At 36.8% G+C, this 10,508-nt stretch overlaps 1 protein-coding gene across 1 annotated transcript; it reads left to right on the top strand.

The window, feature by feature from the left end:
* Positions 1–248: 248 nt before the first annotated feature.
* Positions 249–8,628, top strand: GCK72_025274 (uncharacterized protein; the record flags this gene model as incomplete). The annotated part of the gene is made up of 15 exons (XM_053736268.1): positions 249–384; positions 456–614; positions 968–1,078; positions 1,132–1,260; positions 1,808–1,978; positions 2,035–2,151; positions 2,194–2,391; positions 2,440–2,718; positions 4,832–5,670; positions 5,725–5,901; positions 5,955–6,654; positions 7,409–7,590; positions 7,644–8,236; positions 8,288–8,494; positions 8,544–8,628. The coding sequence occupies 15 exons, from the start codon at positions 249–251 to the stop codon at positions 8,626–8,628; spliced, it is 4,083 nt and encodes a 1,360-aa protein (XP_053579834.1).
* Positions 8,629–10,508: the final 1,880 nt, after the last annotated feature.

Below are 10,508 nucleotides of genomic sequence, written 5' to 3'. Positions count from 1 at the left end.
AACCTCAGCCCCTTTTTACCTAACAATTACTATTTTCCAAGGTGAGTATGATAGCTTATGTTTTTAGAGTATTTTCCAAAGTATAATTGGTTTTAATTGGTTACAAATAAATTAGAAAATTATTTTACTTCTTAAACTTTGTGACTGCTATCTGTGAGATTTACAGAGGTGTTGATAGAAATGAACACCTATCCAAGGGACTCTCTCCACATACCTCTCATATATCTATGTGTATTCCAAGTTTGCAGATGCATGTCTTGAACGATGCGAGATCCAGCACGCCATCAGACGAGGAGTTTATAGAGATCTTCCATGAGAATGATTACTGCTACAGATGTATCCCTCTCTGCAACGTGGACCGGGAAAAAGAGGAAAGGATCTACAGTAAGATTTCTTTTTATCTACTCTTGTAAACTTACTACGTGAACAAACTTAATTCAAAAAAGTTGTTTCAGATTTGTGTACCGAATTAAAATGGGATACAATGCACACTATTCTGTCAGGAGCAAATCCGTCAAAACTTAAGGGACACATTCAACGTGCACTTACGTGCACAAAATGTCCTCCGATGAACAATCTTAGTGAAATTAAAAAGTTTCAAGCAGAAATAACAGGTAAGAACCAATAAAAAAAATTTTCGACGGTACTCAGAAACCGAATTTATCATTTCTTCCATAGCGTAGAATGAAAAATACCACAAAGCGGACAACTAGACTAGTCGAGGAAAAAGTAGTAGTGCGCATTAAAAAAATTGACGATATTTCTTTTTTGATGATAAGAAATCAAGCAGAGTTGCAACAGGCTGGGCCAAAAATTAAACTCTCACGACCCGACCCGGCCCGGCTGGTAGCCCAGCCAAAAGTTCTGTTCAAACATTTTCATCCTGGCCCGGAATGAAATCACCAAATGTCATAACTGTTATATAAAGTTTCTCTGTTCAAATTATTAATGTGGCAACTGTTCTCAGTCATGATGAGACGTCGGGGACGTCTCGAAGTACTCAGCGTGCTCACTCAAGAAAAAAAAGATGCTGAATCGCGCCAGAAAAGTATGGAAGAAGTCCACGGAAAACAGATCAGTGAGCTATTCAACATTAGGGAAGATGGCTATTGAGCGTGTGAATTATTACAGATCAAAAACCAGACGAAGTCCACTCTTCTTCGATTTCATGGATAACTGAACAGACTGACCAGTCTAAGTTCTGTTATCGATGCATGCCACTATGCCACGACGACAGAATGAAAGAAAATGACGTTGAAAGTATGTTTTTTTTTCAAGTAGGGTTTTTACTAATTGGAGAGACATGTAAGAAAGGAGTTAAGCTACATATTTGCATTTTTTTTTTCCAAAACTTCAGTTTTGAATGATCAGAGTTACCATTTATTCATCGAGTACAACAAAAAATCAGGCTCTACATTTTTCCGGCTTAATTCTAATGGTATTGTAGTCAGACGTCATTTTATCAGACAACTTTGATACATACCGTAAAATCTGTAATAGAGCGCCTAGCAGTGCTGGTTCGCAGCGGTATAATTTTGGTCCTCAAAGAAAATTTCAAAAAGCTGCTAGCTGACAAAGTATAGTTTAATTTCCATAGAATATTCTTTCAATTGAAACAATTTTTATATCTCGTAAGACAGCCGAGATAAGACGTTCAAAGATGCTCTGTTAGCGGGTGCGCTTATATTAGAGGTTTTACAATAATATTTTTCAAAATAAATTGTTTGAAATGAATATAAGTAATTGTCATTATTTGAGTCTTTGTGCTATTTTCTTCAGAATGGTCTTTCAATAATAGTAATTTTAGACGCGTTGGTTCTGGACATGGATGAATATGTAAGACGACTTCTCATCATGGAATTTCGTTATTCAAAAAGTTTCAATGCACAAGAAACTTTCGACAGTGCATTGACATGCCAAAACTGCCCCAAAATTGAAACAACAAGTCAAAACGAACAAATGTGGGCAAAAATACTTGGTGAGAGCAAATCCTATCGGTAGCGTTATCAAGTTTCATTATTAACATATTTTTAGTTTTGATGAGGCGACAGGGACGTCTTGCTACCCTCAAAAAAGTCCTTAATATCAACAATGAAGCTGAGAGGGCGGAACAAGACGCCGCTGCCACCAGGATTGCTAGATCTTTTGACAGTGAGAATCTCAACAAAAACCGTAAAATAATATCTTTAATAGAGCACACGCGTCTTCGACAAACTTATTCAAGTCTCCCCAAACAACCGCAAAAACCAAAAGGGGGACCTCTACACTCGGCGGGTTCTCCAAGCGATGAAGTTACCGGCCTCGGCATGGGAGAGCATCTGGCGCTGCTGGGATCACTGGGAATTCAATGCTTTTCGTCTGTTGCAGAGTTTCAAAGAAAGAGTTTAGAAAGTGAGTGATACATTTCTCTTCTCACAAAATTCTCGATAATATATTCAGAAAACCAATCATCATCTTCTGATCCCAACGGCACGACGATTCCAACCAGTTCAAATAATAATTATTCTCATTTTAATTATCTTTTCGGAGCACAGGAAAACCAACAAAATGGTGGTGAAACTTCATCAGCAATCTCGAAAAATGCTCCTGCTCCCGTCTATCCAGAGACAGGTTCAACGAGAAAAAGGGCACTTCCTGCACTCGGAGAAGGTACCCAACTGAAAAAGTCTTCATTTGAGATGAGAGAAGAAAAAGACCAGTCCGCAGGGTCACCAGATGGTAGGTTGCATGTTGACCGTAACAATAAGATTAATGAAAATCATGGCTCAATTGGCAAAGAATGGTCCCAACCGCAAAGAATGGTCCCAAAAAATAAAAGAACGGTCCCAAAGAATTGAATGGTCCCTACCGCAAAGAATGGTCCCAACCGCAAAGAATGGTCCCTCAAAATTGATACGAAAAATTTTTCACCATTCTCTTAGGCTTACATGGAATGACTCCCGACTGGCTCCACAAAATTTACGAATTTATTGGCTTATTTGATAGATTCTACAGAAAAAATGACAAACCTAATAGCTTTTCCGGTGACTGGACCTAATTTTCGAGATTTTCAGATTTTTAGAAAATCAGTTTTTTTTCAAAATTTTTTTTTCATCATTTTTTTTCTCAATGTTCTCCCATCTGGCGAAAAAAGCAAAAACAAGTAAAAAATAGAGAATTTCATAGACTTTCCGATAGGTTATGGAAATTTTTTTGGTCATGTTCTTACTTTGACCAGACCCCCGAAAACTGAGAGTCAAAAAAAAATATTTTTTCTGTGAAGTCGTTGGACTGTTTTAAAAAGCTTCAAAAAATAGAAGAACTCATGCAAACAAATTTTTCAAAAAAAAATTTGGGGGTAATCGCGAAAAAAAAGAAATAAATTTTGTTGAAAATTTCGGTTTTTCAAGATTTTGATGGTTATAGGAAACATGTCATTTCTTCTGTTTAAGCTTTGAAAACGTTGATATATTTAATGAAATTAATGACGACAAACTTTTAAAACCTGTATCAAGAAGTTTGAATGTTTTCTGATCAGTTTCCAATTCGTAGCAGAGGCTCAAAAAATGCATTCTTTTGAGGTGGTGAAAATTTCAAAAGCCTGCAACGTGCTTTAAACGTCAGATTAACGACTGTTGTTTTGAAAACATGCTTAAAATGAAAGATTCAACAAATTCGGACACTTTAAACAAAAATTTAAAATTTTCATTTTTCATGAAAATTTCATGTGGTCCCCCCTTATGAAATTTTCAAAAAAAAATTAAAATTAAAATTTTTGTTTAAAGTGTCCGAATTTGTTGAATCTTTCATTTTAGGCATGTTTTCAAAACAACAGTCTGACGTTTAAAGCACGTTGTAAGCTTCTGAAATTTTCACCACCTCAAAAGAATGCATTTTATCAGCCTCTGCTACGAATTGGAAACTGATCAGAAAACATTCAAACTTCTTGATACAGGTTTTAAAAGTTTGTGGTTAATAATTTCTTTAAATATACCAACGTTTTCAAAGCTTAAACAGAAGAAATCGCATATTTCCTATACCCATCAAAATCTTGAAAAACCGAAATTTTCAACAAAATTTATTTCTTTTTTCTTCGCGATTACCCCCAAATTTTTTTTTGAAAAATTTGTTTGCATGAGTTCTTCTATTTTTTAAAGAAAAAAAGAAAAGAAAAAAATCACAGAAAAAATTATTTTTTTTGACTCTCAGTTTTCGGGGGTCTGGTCAAAGTAGGAACATGACCAAAAAAATTTTCATAGCCTATCGAAAAGTCTATGAAATTCTCTATTTTTTACTTGTTTTTGTTTTTTTCGCCAGATGGGAGAACATTGAGAAAAAAAATGATGAAAAAAAAATTTTGAAAAAAAACTGATTTTCTAAAAATCTGAAAATCTCGAAAATTAGGTCCAGTCACCGGAAAAGCTATTAGGTTTGTCATTTTTTCTGTAGAATCTATCAAATAAGCCAATAAATTCGTAAATTTTGTAGAGCCAGTCGGGAGTCATTCCATGTTAGGTTTCTTAGAAATTGTGCAAAAAATTGACAAATACGATTAATAACCGGTTTTGTCAATTTTTTCACCAATTTCTAAGAAAGCTAAGCCTAAGAGAATGGTGAAAAGTTTTTCGTATCAATTTTGAAGGACAATTCTTTGCGGTAGGGACCATTCAATTCTGAAATTCGTGTCACCCAAATTTTTGGGACCATTCTTTGCGTTTGGGACCATTCAATTCTCAAAACTGTGTACCCAAAAATTTTGGGACCATTCTTTGCGGTTGGGACCATTTTTTGCGGTTGGGACCATTCTTTGCGGTTGGGACCATTCTTTGCCTATTGAGCCAAAATCATTCAGAAGGTACACATGAGTTGAGAATTACGGAAACAAATTCTGATCGAGACAGTAACACCCTCGCATCTTCCTCAACAGCGTCAACACCGGAAACAAATCAAAATGATATGAATGAAGCTGCAGAGCAAAATGAAAATGCTGGAAATGCAAGCGAAGTGGATGAACAGATGGAAATGGATCCGCCGGTTGATCAAACTGAACAGGTTGTCACTGAAAAGACACAAGAAACGACGGACAATACAGATAACACTCCTTCTCCGCAGCCGAAAACTGAAAATGAGCAAGCTGTTGCCTCGAGTCTCAGAGAAGGGAAGGAAGTCATCATTGAAGAGGAAAATACATTTGATTCAAACACTGAAATGCTCAAATCCAAAAAGCAACAGACAACATTGACGTCTTCTGAAAATCTGGCTTCTTCGTCTTCAGTCCCGGTAAACATTTTGCACGAAGAGCGTGAACATAAACCAGAATCGGACACCGATGCAGTTGAAAGCAAGGCAGCAGCTTCTTCGGAAATGCCAACTCATACTGACTTGACTGAACATGATGACATGCAGTATGATGACAGAGAACCTTTGCTCGATGATCCAGAAGAACATCTACGTCAACAAGTACCAGAAGAAATTGATGAAAGCCACCAAGTACCAGAGGAAGCTGTTGAAAACTTGATGCATGACGAAGAAGCACTGGAAATTTTTCAAAACCCCGTGAATTTAGATCATGATGACGACCAGCCAGAAAATAATGAGTCCGCAAATGAAGACAAAGATACGCCGTCGACATCTGAAGCAAAAAACAGTGAAGTTAAAAAACAAAACAGAAAACAAGGCGGCCGTCGTATTGTAAGTTTCTTCCGTGGTTTTCAAAATCAGCTATTTTTGAATTCTAATTCACAGAACAACAAAACAAGTGCGGAAGTCGAGAGGAGAAAAGCCATCATGAATAAGCAAAATACAGATTGGTTGTTGAAGCAGATGTTAAGTTTTGCTTATGAGAAGAAAAAGAAGGATTCGAATCACGTCTGGAAAAAGGATGAAGAAGCAAGAGTGGAGAACTGTATTAAAAATTGGGCGGTACGTTTTAATGGTTAAATAAATTAAAACCATAAAATCGTACCTTTTTTTAGGAAAAAAGCAATCCAAAGCACATGCCAAAGAGGAAAGACATCGAATTGGGCACGGAACTTCCTGATCGTGGAAACTACCGTTATTGTTTGGATTACTTGAAAAGACGCTGCACTGCATTCGAAACAAAGCCGTTTGGAGAATCATCTAGTGATCCGAAGATGACCACCGTTGCTCCACCAACAATGAGATTAACCGGGACAATGCATCTGGAGCATAACTGCACAGCGGAAGATGTGAAGAAAGCTGCACTCTCTTCTCCAACCAGCAAAGTGAATCCCGTCTATAAGAAAGAAGAACTCGTCCCACCAGTACCAGACAATGGGTTGTTGAAAAAGGAGCAAGATTTCTACGGATTGACTAAGGACGATTATCATTTGCCGTGTCCAGTCGTCAATGTGTCTAATATGGACCCATCGGAGATCAAGAAGCTGGAGGAGATTTCTAACGGAGTACCGATTTTATTGATACAGGGACTCGACACTGCGGCAGAAATCGATCTGGCCAAGTTTGCGATAGAAAAGATGCCAATCGATCGAAACAAGACCGAGATCACTGTGCTGAATCAAGTTCCTCAACCTGCGGAACAAAACAAAAATGACGAAGGAGAGGATACTTGGTCGATTTTCCATCGAGAAGAGAAAATCCCATTGGACGAGTATCTCAAGTATCTGGGAAAAGTTGAGAAGAAAGCCGACGAGTGTAAGTTTCTTGTGTATTATTTAAGAAAAAAAGTCTTCGAGTTCTGAGCAGGCCGTTTGTTGTGTAGGTAAAGTCGGGCCAAACTTTTTTTTTTTGAGATGATGAAAACAGAAAGTCAGCTTTATCAAATTTACAATACCGCTCAAATGGTTATAACTTTGGCTGTTTTCAGAGGAAAATGGCCGAGTTTGATAGTGTTTATTCTGGTGTTACCTGATTATCCGACAAATTTTATCTTGTGTGGGTTGGACAGAGCAGAAATAGCACATAATTTTTAAAGTTGACCATTTTTTTGTAGGAACATTATTTTGAAAGTTACAGGTTGTCAAAATGATAATATTCAAAAATTTTCTAAAACGCATTGAAACCTGTAACTTTCAAGATAGTGTTTCAACAAAAAATGGTCAACTACAAAAATTCTATGCTATTTTTTCTATGTCCAACCTATACAAAATAAAATTCGTCCGACCATCAGGTGACACCGAAATACACTTTCATTTGACTCCGTTCCTTTTATCGCCGTAAAAAATTTAAATATCAACTTTCCAATTTTTGATGAAATTGAACAATTATTCAGAAATGTATTCATAGAATTTGCTTTTTGGTGACATTAAAAAAAATTTGTGGGTTTCAAATTGAAGGAGTGTGGGTACTGACCATGCTACAAGTGAAAAAATACGAAAAAGTTTGCCTGAATTGTAACTGGCCAAACTCACGTTTTGGAAGTATACACTTTCAAATATATTTTTTACAGTGTACGAAGTGGTTATACATAACAAAACAAGAGGACCGGAAAAGAAGAGCAATATTGATAGTTTCGTTGACAAAATGATTAGAGAGCAAGATAAGCCGGTGTCTGGTGATAGAAATTCTCCATGGAGTCGATTTGGAACCAATGTCGACCTCACTGGAAAAGACTGCGAGAAGCTTCTGGAGGTAATTTGAATTCCCCAGTTTTAGTATACGTTTATTGATTAAACTGATTACAGGAACTCCAAAAACTCCCGGAGCACTTGAGGCCCAGAAGTAATAAGAACCTCCTCAGCCAACTAGAAGTGAATGTATTTGGAATTAATACAATCCAGATGTATTTGAAGGCGATTGGCTCTCGGACCGCTGCGCACATGGAGCATTTGCTTATGGCCAGCATAAACTGGAACCTTGGTCCGGGACCTTGTTTGTGGTACGCGGTCTCTTATGAGTACTGGGGAGAGCTTGAGAAGCTTGCCACGAAAAATGGGGCGAACTACCACCACGAAAACTACTGGCCGAGCGAAGAAGAGTTGGTGAAAAATAAGATACCATTTTATAAATTCGAACAACTGGCAAAAGAAATGGTCTATCTTAATAGTGGATGTTTCCACTTTGTGCAGAGCAACTCATATTGCTCTAACATTGCATGGAATGTAGGCCAGCCAACCTTCACTCAGCTGGCAATTTCGATGGTGGCTGTCGACCACAACATTCAAAAGAAGAACGACAACATTATCCCACTGGCACAAATTGCTTGGAGCGTGGCTGAAGAGAAGACGTTTATGGACGTTCCGGAAGTCTACGAACTCATCAGAAACATCCTGATAAGGTAAATTAACTCAATGATTTATTTAATAATATTAGCATATTAATGTTTCAGGAGTCTGGCGCACATGGAAAAATATTTCCTTTACATCAAGGAGAACGAAAAGGAATTTGGTGTTGACCCATACGGAAACGCATCAAAGAATTCGTGGTGTACGACTTGTGGCTGCGAGGTGTTCAATATTGTGCACTGGGCAGTGAAAAAGGAAACAAATAAGAAAAAAGAGTATCCCAAACCTTTTTGCAGCGGATGCACACCACCGTAAGAGCTACTTTATAATTGCCCTAATTCTTTCATGTTCATTTTACAGAAAAGGCTACATCCTCAATGAGCTGGAGTTCACCTACCAACGAACCTTGGAGGAGCTCCGCGAAATTTTCGATGGATACAAGTGAGGCTCCGTTTTTACGTCTCTACCGGTTCCTATCAATCTCACTGCTTTCTTCCACAACTTCTTCTTTTCCACTGCTCCATTTTGATATTTTATGACAACCAACATTGTTCCTCTCTCTCTTACTTTTTTCTCTAATTTATATTTGTCACCGTTGTATTATTGTCCCACTTGCCAAAGTTGTTTCTTTCAGTTCATTAATGAGTACTGTTGTATTGCCTCCTGTTCTTATTCCCATCAATCTCACTGCTTTCTTCCACAACTTCTTCCTTTCCACTGTTCCGTTTCGATATTTTATGACATCCAACATTGTTCCTCTTTCGCTTTCACTTTTTTCTCTGATTTACATCTGTCACCGTTGTACTAATGCCCCACTCGCCGAAATTTCCACTGTTTTTATTAGGCATTTATGATTACTGTATCATCGCTTCATTTATGATAACTGTATCATCGCTTTCCATTATATTCCTATTTTCTTCTCCTCCCCCCCCCCTGCCTTTTCCATGATCTCTCCTTATTTGTATCTCTTAAAATTGTCCACGGGTAATTCACTGGTTTAAGAATTGGTTTTACGTGTAATTTTTTTTTTGATTCGAATAAATTAAATATGAATAATACTGTTAATTGAGTACACTGAAAAATTTCCATCAGATCGACTTTCTCACAAAATTTTATCGGCAGTAGCCGTAGAAAAGGGGAAATATAGTGCATCGTATTTTGTACTTCACCCAATGGAGAAAAACAAAAGCGAAAGTCGTAATGATGAAAATCTCAATTTTCTGGGAACAATCTTCAGACCACGCAAACCTTGGAACATCAGAAGCATTAGTTGCACCGTCCAGCCGTTTCCAAGACACAGATGTTAGTGTGGTCTTCCTTTACTGCAAGGTTTCTTTGATTACTCTTGCCAGATGTTCCTCGCAGATACTTTTTTTCATTCGACCGACTCACCAATATATTCTTCATCATTTTCTGAAGAGATGTTTCACACGCAACAAAATATTCCGTGTATAAAAGTGTATCATTATTATTTACACACAATATCGTTGCGTTTTCTTCAACTCAATTTCTGATCGATATTTTCAATATCTTCACTATTGGAACACTCGAGAAACAGGGAAAAGTGTCAATCGGTGCCAACGTCCTTCATCTACTCTTTTTCCCTCATTTTTTGCTTTTACTCAAGTCCATAGTATTCCTCTCGCAGCTTGTCTCTCAATTTGTTGAGAATTTAACTTTGGGAATAATCACAAGGTTCAATAGGAGAGAGTTGATAACCCGTAGATACAATTTTCGAACGAACTGAGTTGCTGTTTCAAGTGCTTGGTTGAATTAAAGCGTGAATTTTTCCAGATAAATTATATAGCTGAGAAATATGACAGTTTTTGAAATAGTTTCAATCCTCAATAATCTTTAGAAAAGGTTGTATCTATTCTTATATATATATATATATATATATATATATATATATATATATATATATATATATATATATATATATATATATATACATATCCTGAATATAGTAATGACTCGTTATCTAGAAGAGACTCTATTAAATATTTCATTCCGTTGCAATACCACTGCAATCTCTTTTCAATCAACCCATCTTTTCTGTCTATGTCTCCTCCTTTTTCTCTCCTTCTTCAAAATTTTTTATTTGTACAAAAAGTACTAATGAACTTTTTGTTCGTTATCATTTTTCATTAATCATTTCAATTCATTTGCTCTCGAAACAGTTCTCTATTCTGATTTTTCTATAACTATATCTCTGTAAAACTGTCACTACCAATGTCACTCTCTATGTATATGCACGACTCCATTCATCTTGCTGCCAATTGTCTTAATTCAAACAGTACCTCATTCATCTAGAGACCACCATCT

Source organism: Caenorhabditis remanei, chromosome X (genome assembly GCF_010183535.1).
Source record: "Caenorhabditis remanei strain PX506 chromosome X, whole genome shotgun sequence".
NCBI lineage: Eukaryota > Metazoa > Nematoda > Chromadorea > Rhabditida > Rhabditidae > Caenorhabditis > Caenorhabditis remanei.
The sequence above is the reverse complement of the archived record's forward strand: the minus strand, read 5'-3'. Positions and strand labels throughout refer to the sequence as shown.